The sequence below is a fragment of the Centropristis striata genome, chromosome 11 (genome assembly GCF_030273125.1).
Source record: "Centropristis striata isolate RG_2023a ecotype Rhode Island chromosome 11, C.striata_1.0, whole genome shotgun sequence".
In the NCBI taxonomy this organism is placed as follows: domain Eukaryota; kingdom Metazoa; phylum Chordata; class Actinopteri; order Perciformes; family Serranidae; genus Centropristis; species Centropristis striata.
The window spans coordinates 6,913,801-6,933,681 of NC_081527.1; the positions used below are offsets into that span (position 1 = coordinate 6,913,801).

The window sequence follows — 19,881 nt, forward strand, 5'->3', positions numbered from 1 at the left end:
ACTTCGAGGCAAATTTTGTATTTTTTACTCCACCACATTTAGCTGACCGCTTTAGTTACTTTTCAGGTCAAAATTTGACATAAAACATGATTAAATTAAAGTGATTAGACTCAGAGTCTAAGAGTTTAATTTAAGAGCTGATATCTAGACATTTTCCATGGTTTTCTTGATGATGGTTTTGGTTATAATTCAAGAAAACCATGTTAAATGTCTCGATATCAGCTCTTAAATTAAACTCTTATCAGCTATTTTTATTGTTATCATTATATTTGTCCAAACAAATGTACCTTTAGTTGTACCAGGCATTAAAATGAACAAGAAATTGAAGGGGAAAAAATGGTCTAATCATTTTTTCCATGACTGTATGACCAGAAGTTTATATATTATAACATATTATTATAATATATATCATAGGGACAGTTCACACCAAAAATCTACTTTGCTGCTGTAACTCTGAAATCTTCCCTGTTGTGCGACTAATAAAGGAAATCTTAATCTTAATTGATAAACAGCACTACTAGAAAAAAATATGTATTTTGTATCTGGGGGTGTACTGTCCCTTTAAATACACCCTAATTCTTGATTTCAAGGAATCCATTGACATTATAGGCATTGAAAATAAACAGGATGACACATTTTTTCAATGAGCATTCTAATTTATTGAAGGCACATCAGTTAGAAAGTACACAATGGTTGTGTTGGACATATACATTCATTGTCTATCACCTTTTGCCAATTACACAATTGTGTATCACATATTAGAGCTGGGTATTCTACAATTTCTGGACCAAAAAACTAATAACAAAAATGCATTTGCTGTTAAAGGCAACATTTTTCTTTTTGTTATTAATAAAAACAATTATGAATATCTGAGCTGCCTTCACTGTAAGCGCCCTTGTGTTCAACTTTTAATGACAAATTGTGAGATTTAAATCCATAAATACATTATAAATTTAATAAATAGAAGATAGAAATTATTATCCAATACCCAACCTCAGTTTTTAGAATCACTACTACTAATGTACAAGGCATCACATTTCACAGCAATATTAAATACCATTTAAATTATCCTAAAGGATTTATTTTCCAGTGTATAGCAATTGTTTGTTTTGTTATTTTTTTACACAAGGTATATATTTACACTACAGGCCAAAAGTTTGGAAGCAACTTAAATTTTCTGTTCACAATGGTTTTCCAGTATGGATCATTTTGATTTTTGGATGTTTACTACATGATCAGACTTTACTTTCATTGAATTTAACCATTTTCCTCAATTTACTTTTAGGTATACATTAATGTTACCAGACCATTGCAGAATAAACATCAACAAAGGAAAATAAGTTTTAGGGTTTAGAAGATTTGCAGGAGTCACAACCTCAGTGCAAAAGTAAAAAACAAAAACAAATCACAGTTTGCATTTTTCCCTTTAGCTCTTTCGCTTTTAAAAAAATTTGATACAAAAATCCCAATAAATCTCAACTGTGTTCATATCTCCGACAAAAGAAACAAGAGTTCAGATTTATACATTAAGGAAAGAGGGATACACAAGGTCTAAGCTGTAAAAACCTAAAGACCTGATAATTATAGCAAAAACTTGTTCTAATAAGTGACATTTATATAATAATCATGATTATTTTGCTGCAAAGTATAGCAATGATGATCTTTTTTTGTACAAATTTGATCTTGCTTCCAAACTTTTGGCCTGTAGTGCAACTGTTGCAGAAACATTGGAGTAGGCAGGGTTAGGCTTCTGTGCCACACACGATGTCAGGGATGGGCAACTGGAGGCCCGGGGGCCACATATGGACCGCACCCTTACTTGAAGTGGTCCTCAGTACAACTACATGCATTTGAGCATGAAATCTTAAAAGTGTAGTGTAAAAATGCACAAAATTACTTCTTGAAATTAATGTTGGTCTGCTGTTCTTGCACTGAAAAAAAGAAATCACAGTAAGTGGTTATTTTTTATTGGCTTCAAACCTTTTGTATTCCTATTTATACTGTTAAACATGCATTTGAGCATGAAATATGTTAAGTTACTGCACTGTAAACATATTTAAAATTGCAGTTTCATCATATCTGGTTAAGTTCACGCTCCTATATGTGGCCCTGTGGTAGTGTCCATGAAAAATTGTGGCCCCCTCCAGCATTTAAGTTGCCCATCCCTGCACTACGTGAATTACAGTGTTTCAAACGGCTTTTCCACACATGGAGTAGGTGCAGAACCGCTGTGGAACCTTCCCATTACAGTATGTGCACTGGGACGGAAAAACATCTCCAAGATCTTGTTCTCGTCAGCTCAAATAGAAGCCGTCTAGCAGGAATGCACGACCCCACAGAGACAAAGTAGTCGGTTTGATTTTCTTCACAAGCTCCTGAGAGTTTCACTGATTCTGAACCCTCTGTCTCTTCTTCATCTCAGTCCCTTCAGAGTCCTTCATGCACTGGATCAGGAAACTGCGGCACTTGAGAGCATACTGCTCAGGAAAATCCCGGAAATGACCGACGTGGGGGCTGGAAACGAAATCGAAACTGTCCACGGGGACGCCTTTCTGCTTCAGGGTCTCCACGAAAACCTTGACGTCCCTGTGGCGGATCACCTGGTCGGCTGTGGAGTACAGGTGGAAATGAGGCCAGGCGGGCGGCCTCTCCTGCACCGCGTCGTAGTGGTTCTTGTGGATGTACTTGGTCACGGGGTACAGCACGATCCGCAGCAGGAAGACAGTCACGGCGAACAGCGCTAAGAGGACGTACCTTAACACGGGGGTTATTTTGGGCCCCAGGGTGGCCGTCAGAGCGCGCAGGGCCCCGCGGACGTTCCCGCTACCTGGGGCGCTGTCCACCAAGGCCCCGATCACACACAAGGAGCTGAACTGTTTATCGCTGTGCAACAACTCTATGATGTAACGGTACAGCATGAAACCACCGTTACTGAACACGTGAAAGAAAATGGGACTGTTCTCCACCTCGTAGTCATACAGGATCTCCAGCAGCTTCAGGGCCGTGCTGCTCAGCTCTTTGTAGCCAAACGACTCGGAGATGAAGACCGTCTTCAACGGAGCTGTGTAACGGATAGTGACGCATCCCTAAAAGGGAGAAAAAAACAAATAAAAGGGGACATTTTATATTTGTTTGTAGTGCCTCTGTACTGCCACAAAGCTGCTAAATGGACAAAACTATTTTTAATTTTAACCTGAAAAGTAACTAAAGCTGTCAGCTAAATGTAGTGGAGTAAAAAGTACAAAATTTGCCTCAAAATGTAGTTGAGTAGAAGTATAAAGTTACATAAAATGGAAATACTCAAGTACTTCAAAATTGTACTTAAGTACAGTACTTGAGTAAATGTACTTAGTTAGATTCCACAACTGCTAAGTACATTTACTCAAGTACTGTAGTTGTACTTTACTTGAGTATTTTCTGAAAAGTAAATAAAGCTGGCAGCTAAACGTAATGATTGCCGTTGTGAAAAGATTAAAATTTTGTTACAAAACTACTTCTCTAAGGTACCTGGTTGGGCGTTATAAATGCTAGTTTAAAGAGTAAAATAAATGCATGTAAAATACCAGAAGTGATCGCATTAAGACAGTCTAGGAGTCTAGATAAATTAAAAACTTCACTGGGTTTAAATGAGAAACAGAGCTGGATCTCGTCCACGTATAAACGGTACGTAATGTTAAAACTGTTAATGATCTGTCCTAAGGGCAAGTACAGTGAGAACAACAGGGGCCCCAGAGCTGAGCCCTGCGGGACCCCACATGACAGTGGTGAGGAGTCTGAGACTGAAAACAGTCTAAAATATATTGGTTGGTTGGTAAAAGCATTTCAATCCTAGATATCCAGAGACAAAGTTATGGGTGCATGCATTATTTTTGCAAGTCTCATATTTTACTTGCTGAGATGTGCATCTCCCTGTTATTTCAGTCAAAATTAATATTACATGTATGAAATTCACACTGTCCACTCAAAACAGCCTAAAATATGAGTTGGTAAAAGCATTTCACTCCTAGATATATTAAAAAAGGACATTTTATATCAGTTTGTAGTGCTTCTGTGCTGCCACAATGCTGCTAAATGGACAAAACAATCAGCAGAATGTCTTCTTATTTACCTGTTTGTTGTAGATGGAGCTGTATTTGGACAGGTGTTTGTTAACATATGTGCTGAAATAAAGTTACAATGTGGATGCAATATGCAAAGGTGGGACTATATATTATTACCTGCATCGTTCCTTTCTCAGACCAGCTAAGTATTAAATGTATGAATTCAACTGAAAACAGTCTAAAATCTAAGCTGTTAAAAGCATTTAACTCCTAGATATCCAGAGACAAAGTTAGGGGTGTATGCATTATTTTACTTGCTTCTCCCGATTATTTCACTCAAAATTAATGTTATATGTATGAAATTCACATTGTCCACTCAAAACAGCCTACAATATGAGTTGGTAAAACCATTTCACTCCTAGATATATATAAAAAAGGACATTTTATATCAGTTTGTAATGCTTCTATGCTACTAAATGGACAAAACAATCAGCAGAATGTCTTCTTGTCTACCTGTTGGTTGTAGATGGAGCTGTATTTGGACAGGTGTTTGTCTTTGCAGCCAGCCCAGCCCAACAGAATCACAACCGGCTCCTTTGTCCCCTGCCAGTGTCTCTCTGGAGAGAAAAAAGACAAACGACACAAACAAGAAACACGTTAGCTACTAAAGCTGTCGCAGCTCGCGAAGCTAAAAACAGCTAACAGTCGCCATAGTTACAATTCTAACGGCTTCTTTTGTAAAGATAACTGTTAGCATCTCTGGTTAGCATGCACGCTAAGCTAACAGAGGCATGATGAACATACAGTACAATGAAAACGATGCTCACCAGACGTCCCCGCATCTGGAAACACGATGTTATAATCTATTTCACCGTCCGCCATGTCTGACTGCTGAGGATCAACTGCTGGACGGCCGGTTCATCTGGCTGCTGGTCACCAGGAGGAGAGACGAGCTGCAGAGAGCTAAAACCTCCAACAAGCTGAGAGAAGACACGCTGCAGACAGACAGCTAGGTGACTGTCACTACGTCACCACACACACCCGCTTCCCTAAGACACCATTTCTTCTTCTGTCTAGTCCGGATAACGGTGTAATACTGCCCCCCTCTGTAGGGGAGACCGGTGTTTTTAAAAAATATATATATATTTATTGGGTTTTTAGAATTAACATGACACATACATTAATGAGGGTTTACATGCCCACATTCTTAGATAAAAACAAAAGACAAGACCAATTACCACTGAAACAAAGAACAAAACAAAATAAAACAAAAAAACAATAGATATAAAATAATAATAATAATTAAAAAAAAAAATTCCTATGTAATTCCTATGTAGCTGCTGTGTTGAATATTACATTTTCTTTATATTCAATTCAATTGGCTTTATTGGCATGACGTAACAATATATATATTGCCAAAGCAAGCATCAGAAAAAAAGATAACAAGATAAGGAAAGCAATATTTACAATAAATTATTATAATTCTGTTATTCATTTTTTTTTTAATATATTTTTTTGGGGGCATTTTGTAGCTTTATTGACAGGAGAGATTGAGAGTGAAAGGGGGAGACAGAGGGGAAGACATGCGGGAAAGGGCTCCGAGCTGGATTCGAACCCGGGCCGCCCGCTTACGAGGACTGGGCCTCTGTGGTACGCGCTCTACCAGGTGTGCCACTGGGAACGCCCCTATTCTGTTATTCATTTTAAAAGAAAAGAAAAACTAATAACAATAAAAGAAAGCAATATTTACAATCATTGAATTACAATCAACATATAATTTATACAATCTAACTGTCCCAGCAAAAAAAGAAGAAAAAAGAAAAGAAAAAAGAAAAACAAAACAACCAACAGCTGTGTGTCCTTCGCTGTCGCTCAGTGTTTGACAGCCAGAAACATAGACTGCTGCTAATCCACAGCTCTGTGACACATCATTGTCCTTTTCAAGTGTTCAACATCTTGATCTGTGACTTTCAAGATATTCAATAAATTGTCCCCATAGCTTAAAAAAGCTCTGTATTTTCCCCCCTTGGTGGCATAGGTTAACTTCTCCATTGGAACATTGGAAAGACTGTTAAACCAATGTTTAACTGTGGGACATTCAGTGCTCTTCCAGGAAGTTGCTATACAGTGTTTAGCCTGAAGTGAGCACAAAATGACAATCTTTTTATTCGCACCTGACACTCCTAACTCCGCTGAAAGTAGTCCTAGGATAAATACCCGAGGGCAGAAGGGCAGTTTGATAGAGATAATATGGGATGTAGACCTGGGGGCCGGTGTGCACACCAATAGTATGTGTCTGCAGACCCGGAGGCTGCAGATCTGTACCTGCAGATCTGCAGATCTGTACCTGTAGATCTGTACCTGTAGATCTGTACCTGCAGATCTGCAGATCTGTACCTGTAGATATGTACCTGTAGATCTGTACCTGTAGATCTGTACCTGTAGATCTGTACCTGCAGATCTGCAGATCTGTACCTGTAGATCTGTACCTGTAGATCTGTACCTGTAGATCTGTACCTGCAGATCTGCAGATCTGTACCTGTAGATCTGTACCTGCAGATCTGTACCTGTAGATCTGTACCTGTAGATCTGTACCTGCAGATCTGCAGATCTGTACCTGTAGATATGTACCTGTAGATCTGTACCTGTAGATCTGTACCTGTAGATCTGTACCTGTAGATCTGTACCTGTAGATCTGTACCTGCAGATCTGTACCTGCAGATCTGCAGATCTGTACCTGTAGATATGTACCTGCAGATCTGTACCTGTAGATCTACAACCTCACCTATGACCTGATCATTTTTTCAGTTTGACTTACTGGATCACCATTTTGAACACAAAACACACCAATAATACAAAAAACGCACAAAACCCCCCACATAAAACAAATAAAAACACTTTCTTTTTTTAACAAAAAATACATAAAAAGACACAAAAACACATACTTTTTTTTTTTTTTTTTTTTTTACAAAAAAAACACACATAAAATTACAAAAAAACCCACATAAATAACACAAAAAATGACAAAAAAACACAAAAAATGACAAAAAAACACACACAAAAATGACAAAAAACACATATAAAAACAAACAAAAAACACACATAAAACACATTTAAAAAAGGGAAAATTACACTTTACACTTGGTGGAGGTGTTTTTTGTTTTTTTTACTGCTGAAAAAGAGTTGACACACTAAATTGGACATGGAAACTTCTGGAAAAGCCAAAACTTTCGAGGGAAGCTGACAGCAGGGAAACATGCTGCTTCGTTTTTAGGTTTTGACGTCATGAAGAAGTCCAGAGGGTTAAAAGCAGAAAAAAGAGAAAAAAGTCTAAATACAATGTTGAGAAAATACATACATAATATATAATATAATACAATATACAGTCATGGAAAAAAATATTAAATACAGCCATGTTTTTTTCAGTTTCTTGTTCATTTTAATACCTGGTACAACTAAAGGTACATTTGTTTGGACAAATATAATGATAACAACAAAAATAACTCATGAGAGTTTAATTTAAAAGCTGATATCTAGACATTTTCCATGGTTTTCTTGATAATTACCAAAATCATTTCAGTGACAATTCTACTCCTTAAAGAATTATAACTAGCACTTGTTGCTGCACTAATGGCTCTTACTGCACTCTCCCTTGATTGTTCCCCCTTTTCCTTTCCTTTAAGTCACTTTGGATAAAAGCATCTACTAAATGACTAAATGTTAATGTAAGTGGAGTTTGATGCTGATAATTTTACTTTTAAAACAGTAAGTTTTGAATGCAGGACTTTTACATGTAGTGGATTAATTTCACAGTGTGATATTAGTACTTTTACTGAAGTAAAGTATCTGTATTGATGCATGTACACTACCGGTCAAAAGTTTTAGAACACCCCAATTTTTCCAGTTTTTTATTGAAATTCAAGCAGTTCAAGTCAAATGAACAGCTTGAAAGGGTACAAAGGTAAGTGGTGAACTGCCAGAGGTAAATAAAAAAAGGTAAGCTTAACCAAAACTGAAAAATAATGTACATTTCAGAATTATACAAGTACAGTAGGCCTTTTTCAGGGAACAAGAAATGGGTTAACAACTTAACTCTATGGAGTCTTGGGCTATTTTGTCCATTTTTGAATTCTTTTCATGTCTTTGTAAGTCATTTTGTTTCTTTTTTTGGTCATTTTGTGTCTTTTTTTAGTCATTTTGTGTCTTTTGGTGTCTTTTTTTGTCATTTTGTGTCTTTTTTTGTCATTTTGTGTCTTTTTTTAGTCCTTTAGTCCAACATAATATGTGATTTTGAATCTTTTTTTTAACTTTCAAAACACAATCATGCTCAATAAAGAATTTTAAATGTTGCAAATGTGCATTAATTTCAGAGTACACTGAGACATTAAATTGCATAATTTTCAATTAAATTCTGGAAAAGTTGGTGTGTTCTAAAACTTTTGACCACTAGTGTATCTAAGCAGCTTTTTAATGTTATAAAAATAAGGCTCGTTTTATCTACGTAATATAATGTCTTATCCTTTTAAATCCATCATGTAAATCTTAACCTGAATAGTAACTAATGCTGGCAGCCAAATGTAGTGGAGTAAAAAGTACAATATTTGCCTCAAAATGAAGTGGAGAACATGTCACTAACCTAAAGGCATACTATCTAAAGAAACAGTGACATCTAGTGGAGATCTTTTAGCATAACATATCTAAAACAAATGAAAGATCAGGTTGAGTACAGCACATTTTTCTATTAGATATAGTGACTAACAATGAGCTCTGTGGAGGTTCTCCCAAATTAGAGGTAGATTCAAGCAGCGATACCTTCAAACAGATGACAAATGAAAGGAAACAGCCATATGATTTACATAAAAAAATTAGTATTTTAGGGCAATTTCCGTATATTTTAACCCTCTGGAGTCCATGAAAGCGCCGGAGCACGACTTCTTCATGACGTCAAAACCAAAAAACTTCAGCAGCATGTTTCCCTGCTGTCAGCTTCCTTCTAAAGTTTTGGCTTTTCCAGAAGTTTCCATGTCCAATTTAGTGTGTCAACTCTTTTTCAGCAAAGGTTAAAAAAAAAAACCTTGACCAAGTGTTATTTTCCCCTTTTTAAAAAAATGTGTTTTATGTGTGGTCTTTGTTCGTTTTTATATGTGTTTGTCATTTTTTGTGTCGTTTTATGCGTGTTTAATGTGTTTTAATGTGTTTTTTATGTGTGTTTTTTGTGTGGTTTTTTATGTGTGTTTTTGGTCATTTTTTGTGTTTTTTTGTAAAAAAAAAAAAGTGTTATTTTCCCTTTTTTAATGTGTTTTTATATGTTTTTTGTCATTTTTTGTGTTTTATATGCGTGTTTAATGTGTTTTTGTGAGTTTTTTTTGTAAAAACAAATGGATGTGTTTTCGAAGTGTTTTTTTTTTTTTGTCTTTTTATGTCTTTTTTGTTTTAAAAAATGTGTTTTTGTCATTTTTTTGTGTGTTTTTGGTGTGTTTTTTTGTGTTCAAAATGGTGATCCAGTAAGTCAAACTGAAAAAATTATCAGGTCATATAGGTGTGCTGAAAAAAAAGAGAGTCAAAAAAGCCCTAAACTCAAACTCCAAAGGGTTAAGACGCCATGGCTACTTTGATTTCTAACATTTTAACTTGGATTTATGATGTATTGATTGTACATTGATTGAGGCTAAAATAATCACTTTCAGACACACAGAGCAGCACATCTCACTGTTACTCCCAGAGAGGAGCCTCAGCTATCGCTCCAACTGCTTATACTTCAGCCATGTGTACATTAAATAAACACAATGATTTAATTCAGGCAAAAGCTAACATAACTTCTTTGTTCTGTATCATCCCTCCAGATAAGCCTTCAAGATGAAATAAAGACAAAAGAATTGTTGTTCAAAAGCATGTGTTTATTTTTCCATGTATGTTCAGACACAGGTTATGAAACTGAATCTGAAATGTGGGATAAATTATTATATCACTGTGGCTGTTCTCCAGAATAAACTTAGAAATACTAGCTGACTAAATTTAAATAAGTGCTCTGAACTGCAATGTGTTACAGTTGCATCTCACTACTGCTGTTATTGTGATTCTCAGTATTTGCAGTATGATAAAAAATGTGAAAATCTACAGAAGACTGCTGAAGAAATGAAAAAATAAGGGAGAATAAAATAGATCGACACCCAACATTGATGAAAAAAAAGTGATATTTTATCTCCCTTTACATTGTCATTTATGCCATGAACATTAATGGACCATTACACCAATTGTTCCACTTTTCTCAACAGAAATCACAAAAATAAAAGCCATTCTGGTGGCTCTTGGACGATGTAATGGTCAAATTAAAATTATGACCTTATGTTGCCAACACAAGGAAAGTTACTTATCAAATTTAAATTCATCTGAAGGAACATGAATATGTCGACCAAACTGCATGTTAATCGATAAACCAACTGTCAAAATATTTCAATAAAAAACAAAAATATCAACCTTGCGGCGGTGATAGAGGAAGAGTCAGGAGGATTCATCATCTGGGGACCATGAATGTCTGAACAAAACTTCACAGCAATCCATCAAATAGCTGTTGAGATTAGTGATGTCCAAAAGAAGCTTTATGAATCATTAGTTGTATTTGTTGACCCCACTAGATGGCGTTCTTGGTTTAACCCATTTAAGGCGGGAAAGCATTACCGCATTTCTACCATTAAAACCGGGGGCGCTGTTGCGTTATTCTACCATTAAAGCTGGGAAAGCTGATACGTCCTTTTGTAGTATTTGTAGTTTTTTCCACCTATTTTTCGGTCTCTTGGCCAATGAAATGCATCAGAATACATGTGGGAGTGTCGCAATGCAACATGGGACTTTTCCAGAACTGAAATCATGGAGGAAGACGACTATAGCGGAGGGAGCTCAGATATAACAGCTATAAGCTCTCAAATACTTTTTGAATTTCATTTCTATCCGCCACAGAGGCTTAATAATCTATTATTTAGTAGGAAGAGTTGACACTTATGTTGAATTTCCAGAAAAACTTCAGGTTTTAGGGCAGGGGTCTCAAACTCAAATTACCTAGGGGCTGCTGGAGGCAGTATCAAAATGATGGAAAAAAACTAAATTACTTAAAAAATACACAAAATGACAAAACTACAAACTACAAAAAAAAAAAGACACAAAATTACAAAAAAAAAAGACACAAAATGAACAAAAATGACACAAAATGAACAAAAAAGACACAAAATGACAGAAAAAGACCTAAATTACTTAAAAAAACTAAATTACCAAAAAAAGACACAAAATTACCAAAAAAAAAGTAATTAAAAGGGACCTTCCACACACAACACAGTAAAGTGCCATTCATATAAAACTCACATTAAACTTTCATATCAAGGTGGGGGCCACAAAATATCGTCGCAAGGGCCGCAATTGGCACGCGGGCCGCCAGTTTGAGACCCATGTTTTAGGGGGTTATTTTAAAATCGCCCATAGGTTTTACAGGCATTTTTTTCAGATGTTTTAGGCCTAAATGGGTTAAAGAAAAAGGCTCAAGAAAGGCTTTTAACCCTTTGTTGGACTTTGTTTGGCGCCATCTAGTGGGCTCAGAAAATATAGAAACTGGTTCATGAAGCTTCATTTGGACATCACCACTGTTGAGATATCTCAGTTTGGTGGACCAACAGAGCTAAATCTAAAGGAACACTACACTCTCGCTCCCCATACTAGCTCCATCTTCTGCAAGTGGGCCTTGGATGACTTGGAAAAGGTGCTTTTAACCACATTGAGAGGAGCTGCCTTGCCGCTGAGGTAGACCTTATTGAGGCAGGTTGGAATCCATGACCGCTCCTCCTCCTCTTCAGCTCCTGCTGCCTCCTTCTTGACGAGGGTACATGAGTGGGCAAAGATGTATCCCGTCATAAAGGCATCGAACCCGGCCCGGTGGGTTCCCGTGTCGGCCGGCTTCTTCTTCTGATTGTCAGAGTTCGGCGGGTCTCTGGTTCCACCTCCGTCGTCTGTTCTGCTTTCTGTGTTGGTTTTTGTGTCGTTGTCAGCTGTAACTGTTGCTGCAGGGTCACTTATATTCTCTACACTCACTCCGTTCCCCTCTCTGTCTGTCTTCATGTCCTCTGCTTTACTGTCCTGGTTGTTTCCTTCACTCTCCATTAGAGGGCCTCCGTCCGGTTTCTCTCCGAGTTCCACCTCCTCCATGTGGGGGATCTTGTGTTCGGGAGCGCCGTCGTCACAGACGTTAGAGCTCTCCGCTGCTTCGCCTCGATTCTTCTTCTTGTCTCTCTGTCTCTTCCTCTTCTTCCTCTTCTCCCCCGTGCCTTTCTCGTCCTGGAGGATGATCAGGTCGGTGTCGTGTGATAACGGACACTGGGTGCCGTTGGGACACCAGCCGAACGCCTGTAGGACAAACAGAAACACAGGGTGGTTCATAAAAATAATACACACAAATCACAGAGTTTGTACACCTTTTCAAGTCAAATTCAAGCACTTTTCAAGCACTTTTAAGGTCCATTTTCAAGCTTTTCCAGCATCTTACAGCTGTGGTAAATGACATATTTCTTTGAATACATACAGTACAGGCCAAAAGTTTGGACACACCTTCTCATTCAATGTTTTTCCTTTATTTTCATGACTATTGACATTGTAAATTCATCAAAACTATTGATGAACACGTGGAATTATGTACTTAACAAAAAAGTGTGAAATAACTGAAAACATGTCTTATATTCTAGTAAGCAAAGGGTGGTTACTTTGAGGAATCTAAAATACAAGACATGTTTTCAGTTATTTCACACTTTTTTTGTTAAGTACATAATTCCATATGTGTTTATTCATAGTTTTGATGCCTTCAGTGAGAATCTACAATGTAAATAGTCATGAAAATAAAGAAAAACGCATTGAATGAGATGGGTGTGTCCCAACTTTTGGCCTGTACTGTACATACTGAAAGTGATTATTTTACGTTTTCATTTCAGGTTCTCCAACTAATTATATTTCTATTGTATAGGATTTTGTTGTTAAAGAAATGAAAGATACAATTTTAATATAAAACACGCCGTAATCTACGATAAAAATCTCAACTTTCTTTAACATAATATTGGCTCCTACAGTCAGTCTGTGGGTTTGACTCTCATTGTGGAGAAATAAAAAGACTGAAGTGAGATGAATAGACAGAAGAATTTTCTCTTATTTGACAAAACAATTCTTGGTTGAATTTAATTTTGTGGACACAAAAATGCAGTTAAACAGTTAAATCGCAATATATTGAATCATAATAGTCACCATATCGCAAGACGCTTAAAGAGATGACTCAAGTATCAGGATAAAATCGCATCGTCTGAACTCCGGTGATGAGTGATGTCCAACTGAAGCTTCATTAACCATTAGTTGTAGAAAAAGGCTCAAGAAAGGCTAATTCAGTGTGTTTTTAACCCTTTGTTGGACAGAGAGTGCCATCTAGTGGGCTCAGAAAATATAGAAAATGGTTCATGAAGCTTCATTTGGACATCACTAGTGGTTGTTATTCAATTGTGTGAGTCGAGACTCACAGAGAAGCGCTGGCAGACGTCCGTCTGTCCCTCAGCTGAAGCCACAGCTGGACACACTCTGTAGTCCACGTAGCTGGACATGTGACCGGCGTACTGACAGAACTCTACGTGGAAATGAGGCCCGGTCCCTCCAGAAGACACGCTGCGACTGTTATCCAGCTTACTGGGTGGAAGAAGAGAGAAACCTCAGCTTGCATAATCATAGAAAACAATAATAAATATCATAGCAGAGGAAGTGCCATTCTTCTCTGCTCTTCCCTTCCCCCACACCCAAAGAAACTACTGGGACATACAGTTTATATATATATATATATATATATATATATATATGTATATATATATATATATATATATATATATATATATATATATATATATGTATATATATATATATATATATATATATATATATATATATATATATATATGTATATATATGTATATATATATATATATATATATATATATATATATATATATATATATATATATATATATATATATATATATATATATGTATATGTATATATATTCTTCTTAGTTGATACTATACTGTAAACCAGGGATGGGCAGCTTAAATGCTGGAGGGGCCACAATTTTTCATGGACACTACCACAGGGCCACATATAGGACCGTGCACTTAACCAGATATGATGAAACTGCATGATGTTTACAATGCAGTAACTTAACATATTTCATGCTCAAATGCATGTATAACAGTATAAATAGGAATACAAAAGGTTTGAAGCAAAGTTCTCAGTGCAAGAACAGCAGACCAATATTAATTGCAAGAAGTAATTTTGTGCATTTTTACACTGCACTTTTAAGATTTCATGCTCAAATGCATGTAGTTGTACTGAGGGCCACTTCAAGTGAGGGTGCGGGCCGTATGTGGCCCCTGGGCCTCCAGTTGCCCATCACTGATGTAAACCAATACTCACCACTTCTTGTAGGCGTACTCCAGATAGGAGGCGGTGAGCCGGAGCTCAAACTCAGTGACATATTTGGTGTCGTAGATTCCAGCAGGAAACATCTCAGACAGGTCGGCTGTGAAGGTGGCCAAGCGCTCGGGCAGATGAGCATAAAAACTCTGGGAGAAAAAAATAACCTTACATTATACACACAATGTCATGCTCTCTGGTTTTTAGCAGAGCTGGTGGTAATCAGTGATTATTCTGCAAAAAATGCTTTTGACAAATTTTATCGCCTGTAAAATGTAAGAGAATATGAAAAAATGTCATCATATCACATTTGAGCAAATAAAATCGTTGTTGATTCATTTTCTGGTGATTGCAACATAATCAAACTAATGAAATAGCTCCTACAATGTGAAGTTTAACAACAGAAAATGAATAAAAGTGAACAGTGAACACCAGAAGCTGGTGGTACCTGGTAGAGGAAAGCCATGTCGATGAGGCCGTTGTGGAGCACCAGGGGTTTCCTGGCTCGCAGCAGCTCAGTGAACAAGGCTCGGATGTGGACGCCCCGGTCGTCTGAGGCTCCCTGACAAAAGAGGTAGAGTCAGACACGACATTTAGATATGAAATATATTATCTGAGGAAGGTCAACTATACAACCATTCAGTTTTTTTACTTGTGTGTTGTCATATAGACGTCCAAATGAAGCTCCATGAACCATTAATTGCATTTGTTGACCCCCTTTAGAGAAAGGCTAATTCAGTGTGCTTTAACCCTTTGTTGGACCGAGAGCGCCATCTAGTGGACTCAGAAAATAAAGAAAATGGTTATAATTATGAGATACAAAGTCATAATTCAGATAAAAAGTGTTAATTATGAGATCAAAAGTCTAAATTATGAGATTAAAAGTAAAAATTATGAGATAAAGTCATAAATATGAGATAAAAAAAATCGATATTATGAGATGCAAAGTCCTATGATGACTCATTTTATCTCATAATTTCAACTTTTTATCTCATAATTTCAATTTAATATGGACAAAAAGAAGCGTTTATAATTCTTTATATTTTTATAACTGGTGGAAATTATGAGATCAAAAGTCTAAATTATGAGTTCAAAAGTAAAAATTATGAGATAAAGTCATAATTATGAGATAAACAAAATCAAAATTATGAGATAAAAAGTCATTTTAGAGAGAAACTTCACTGATTTTGAGACATAAACATACTACAATCTTGGCGTTTACTACAGCGTATGTGAAAATGAGATGTTTATCAGGAAATGCTGCATGTTACAGAACAACACAGAACTATAATCACCTTATTATTGCCCTTGCAGTAAGGGATTCCATGGGCGTATTGCTTGTTAAAGTCAAATCCATGCTGAACCAGAAACTGGACTGACTGGGGCTCTATGATGTACTCCTCTGAACACAGCAGGGTCAGGTTATACACCTGCACCAGGTACGTGTCTGCAGCCTGGGGACGAAATGAGACGAGGGTAAACTTCAATTTGCGACACAATTGGTGTCCTTCAACCAGTACATGTCATGATTATTATAAATATATAATAGTCATTTTATAACCAGTAAACAGTCAAAAGATATGGATGACAGCATCCACAGTTTTATACAATTAAAGATGGTGAGTGATGTCCAAACAAAGCTTCATGAACCATTGTCTATATTTTCTGAGCCCACTAGATGGCGCTCTCTGTCCAACAAAGGGTTAAAAACACACTGAATTAGCCTTTCTTGAGCCTTTTTCTTTAACATAAGAACGCCATCTAGTGGGGTCAACAAATACAACTAATGCAATGCACTTTATATATTTACACTACTGTTTTAATGCATACAATGGCACTGAATTGATGGTACAGTGGATGAATGACATGACATGAATATACTAAGTGCTGAGATGATGAGAATGTATCTTTTTTTCTATTTAGATAGATAGATAGATAGATAGATAGATAGATAGATAGATAGATAGATAGATAGATAGATAGAACTTTATTGTCTGTCACGAGTGACAGAAATTCATTTTTGACAGGCTCATATAAAAAACACTAAGAAACAAACAAACATTAAAAACACAAAAATGTGTACAATCATGCTAAAAAGGAGGGGGGGGGGCTGTTGTACTATTTATTGAGATGAGATGATGAGAATGAGAATGTATCTTGTTATTTACTATTTATTATGTTTTTTTAGAGTCTAGTACGTGAGTGCAGTGAATTTTGTTGTTTTCTGTGCAATGACAAATAAATCTAATCTAATCTAATGGTTCATGAAGCTTCATTTGGACATCACTAAAGATGCCATTATCTTAATGCACCTTGTCATCTAGTTTCTTGTAACAGGCGAACCCCAGGGAGATGATGGAGCGGGAGCGAGCTGCATGACATATGGCTTTATATCTGTCCTCTATAGATCTGAAACATGACAAGAGGGTCAGGGCAAACTAAACAACGAAGAGCAGAAACAAGAAACGCACAGCACCGACTCAAAAGCACATATTTTGCTTCCATGTCTGTGTGCACAACAACCTGTTGATACTCAGGTTAGTTTTATACTAAGGTTTTTACTCACTCGGCCAGCAAGGATTTCCTGTTTCCAAGACCACTCAGCTCCTAAAAGCAGAACACACAGGGCACTACTTTATTATGAAATTAGTGACAGAAAAACGAGCATACAGGCTGTAAGATAAGGCCGTTATAATGATGCATTTGATGACATGATCTTAGTCTGAAAGCAGAGAGTGTGCATGTGTTGATGGGAGGCAGATATGCGGAACTAGAATAAGAATCTGTTTTATTGCCTTTAGGTCTTCGCATAAATGGAATTTGCTGTGGTATATTGGTGCATGAAAACCAAACAAAGTACTGAAAATTAGGGGTGTGCCATATCATATCGTTGACGATAATATCGGTATATTTTTTTTAATGGTTAAAAAAAATGCATATCATGATATTGCAACATTCCTACTTCTTGATGTCGTGGTTAAAGTTGTTTTAATCACAAAAAGCGAATTACTCCCAGTCGCTAAACACATGCAGCTTTCAAAATAAGAGCAGTATGTTAAGAGAATTCACAACAGAATTTACAAGAAGACTGTCAAAATAAGATGCCTTAAATAAAACATACAAGAACCTTTTTTCTCCTTTACAAAATTTCATTAAAATATGCCCCTGAAACCCCTAAATGGTTATTTTTTTAAAAATCATTTTCTCATACTCAAGAGTCAAGAGTAAATTTTTTTGTATTTGGCAACTGTTGAGATTTGCACTTCAAACTACATTTTAGATTTTTTATTATTTATACAGACAAAAAAAAAAAATCATATTTTCTATCTTTTTAAGTATTTCCTATATCGTCAAGAATATCATTATCGCAAAAATAGCCTGCAATATCGTGATATTATTTTAGGGCCATATCGCCCAGCCCTACTGAAAATATAAATATAGATTAAGGCAAGCACTGTGAGTCACAAACAGAGAAAATAAGAAGAATAGAGGGGGAAAAATTAACAGTAGAAACATTATGTACAAATTGATGTTACAAGCTATAATATATGTACAACAAGGTAATAATCAGAGGAGTTTGCTGTCTTGATGAGTTTTGCTTTTACTGTAGTGTTAAATTTGGTTTGTTTGGGACTAAAAACTCCTGCACTTACCGTGTCCAGAGCAACAAAGGAAGAGGTTTTAATGGCCAGCACCATAGCAGGCCAAAGCTCTTTGAAGTTATCATTCTGGACGTCAATAACTGGAACCACCAGCGAAGACAGCATGTTTGTTTCAGAGCAAAACTGCTCGGATTTATCGCGCCTGAACCGTTTTTTCTACACTTAACCGACTAATAATAGCTAGTTTAACTAACAAATGCTACCTTAAAAATGCTTTCATTATCAGCGGAACCTTCGCTTGTTGCTTACTTGCTTTATTATCTTCATACATTAGTAGTTTTGACAATATTAGCACCTGTTCCGGTCGCAAGCTAACAACCGTAAACATTTCAACGTGCTTCTCAGGGTCCTGTGACAAAAGTCCATAGCGGCTTTGACTATTGCCTGAGCGCAAATATATAATATATATATTTTAAATGCAGTCACACAATCACTATAATTAATTAATATACACTCTTGATCAGAAATTGTGTGCTTTTATATTTTAATTTTACTCATCTGTTCGAGTATTTTTTGCTTTTCAATAAATATTTCAAGCAGGCGTTTATGACAGTCGTCAGTATAATAATAGTAGTATATCACAGTATATAGTAATAATACTAATGGCAGCAACAGTATATGAATATAATAATGATAATAATAATAATAATAATAATAATAATAATGATAATAGTAGTAATAATAACACAGCAATGTGTCATATATTTAACCTATGCCTGCACAGTGCATACACACATACATAACATAATATGTAAACATGTATAAATAAATATATATACACAATATATTATATAATATAATTTTTTGTACCAGCATTATATATGCATATAGATACTTGACTATACAAGATGTACATACAATAAATAATATACTAAGAGTATACTAATATAGAAAGAAGTAGAATGTGCAAAAGGACAAGAATATTGTATGAATATGATATATAAGATCAATACGATTAATACACATCTCACATATGATGTGAAGTATATGTTCCAGTATTGTAGTATGTTCCAGTGCAAAAAGTGACAGTAGATTTAGTGCAGTAAAGTTTAAAAATCTAAAAGAAAAAATAGTAAGTAGTAGTTTTTTTTCAGGATGAAACTTCTTCTGCTTGGCTTAATGAGTGTAATCAACATATAAAAATGTTTATATGTTAATTATATGACATAGATAGTGTTCGGGTCAATTTTACCCTGAGCAGAAGAGATAGACTTTTGTATTTTATATGTTGGGCTTTCCAATGTACATAAAAAAAGTTTTAGCATGCTTTTTTTTTTTTTTTTTTAATGAAAAACGAGTGAACTATCCTCATTGAACCATGATCTGTGAGAGGAAAAGAACACCATCACACTAAATATTGAATGAAATGATAAAGTTATGGCGTTAATGATGAAATATCTGCAATTTTTATTGTAATTTTCTGGTTTCAGTGCAAAAAGTGACAGTAGATTTGGTCCATCCATAGCGGCTTTGACTATTGCCTGAGCGCAAATTAAAAAAAATATATTTAAATGCAGTCACACAACCACTATAATTAATTAATATACTATATATTATATATTATTATATTATATTATTAATCAGAAATTGTGTGTTTTTATATTTTAATTTTACTCATCAGTTCGAGTATTTTTGCTTTTTCAATAAATATTTCAAGCAGGCGTTTACGACAGACGCCACATAAACAATACGTCACTAT

At 35.9% G+C, this 19,881-nt stretch overlaps 2 protein-coding genes across 2 annotated transcripts; both read right to left on the bottom strand.

Annotated features, from left to right (window-relative positions):
- Nucleotides 1-635: 635 nt before the first annotated feature.
- tmem53 (transmembrane protein 53) lies at nucleotides 636-5,081 on the bottom strand. The gene is made up of 3 exons (XM_059344382.1): nucleotides 4,868-5,081; nucleotides 4,554-4,657; nucleotides 636-3,086 (listed from the first exon to the last, which is right to left on the bottom strand). Exons 1-3 carry the CDS (start codon nucleotides 4,920-4,922, stop codon nucleotides 2,385-2,387), a joined length of 861 nt encoding a protein of 286 aa, XP_059200365.1. The 5' UTR covers nucleotides 4,923-5,081; the 3' UTR covers nucleotides 636-2,384.
- Nucleotides 5,082-11,231: 6,150 nt separating this feature from the next.
- toe1 (target of EGR1, exonuclease) lies at nucleotides 11,232-18,493 on the bottom strand. The gene is made up of 8 exons (XM_059344378.1): nucleotides 18,174-18,493; nucleotides 17,087-17,127; nucleotides 16,833-16,929; nucleotides 15,816-15,974; nucleotides 14,969-15,082; nucleotides 14,521-14,669; nucleotides 13,580-13,742; nucleotides 11,232-12,428 (listed from the first exon to the last, which is right to left on the bottom strand). Exons 1-8 carry the CDS (start codon nucleotides 18,285-18,287, stop codon nucleotides 11,724-11,726), a joined length of 1,542 nt encoding a protein of 513 aa, XP_059200361.1. The 5' UTR covers nucleotides 18,288-18,493; the 3' UTR covers nucleotides 11,232-11,723.
- Between the last annotated feature and the right edge of the window lie 1,388 nt (nucleotides 18,494-19,881).

Excerpts from the sequence above, each read along its gene's own strand:
- tmem53 (XM_059344382.1), bottom strand. The coding sequence starts at position 4,922 with ATGGCGGACGGTGAAATAGATTATAACATCGTGTTTCCAGATGCGGGG. Across the intron at positions 4,658-4,867 it reads TCCAGATGCGGGGACGTCTG|AGAGACACTGGCAGGGGACA; the intron begins GTGAGCATCGTT and ends TTTTCTCTCCAG. Across the intron at positions 3,087-4,553 it reads GCTCCATCTACAACCAACAG|GGATGCGTCACTATCCGTTA; the intron begins GTAGACAAGAAG and ends TCTCCCTTTTAG.
- toe1 (XM_059344378.1), bottom strand. The coding sequence starts at position 18,287 with ATGCTGTCTTCGCTGGTGGTTCCAGTTATTGACGTCCAGAATGATAAC. Across the intron at positions 16,930-17,086 it reads AGGAAATCCTTGCTGGCCGA|ATCTATAGAGGACAGATATA; the intron begins GTGAGTAAAAAC and ends GTCATGTTTCAG. Across the intron at positions 15,975-16,832 it reads ACAAGAAACTAGATGACAAG|GCTGCAGACACGTACCTGGT; the intron begins GTGCATTAAGAT and ends TTTCGTCCCCAG.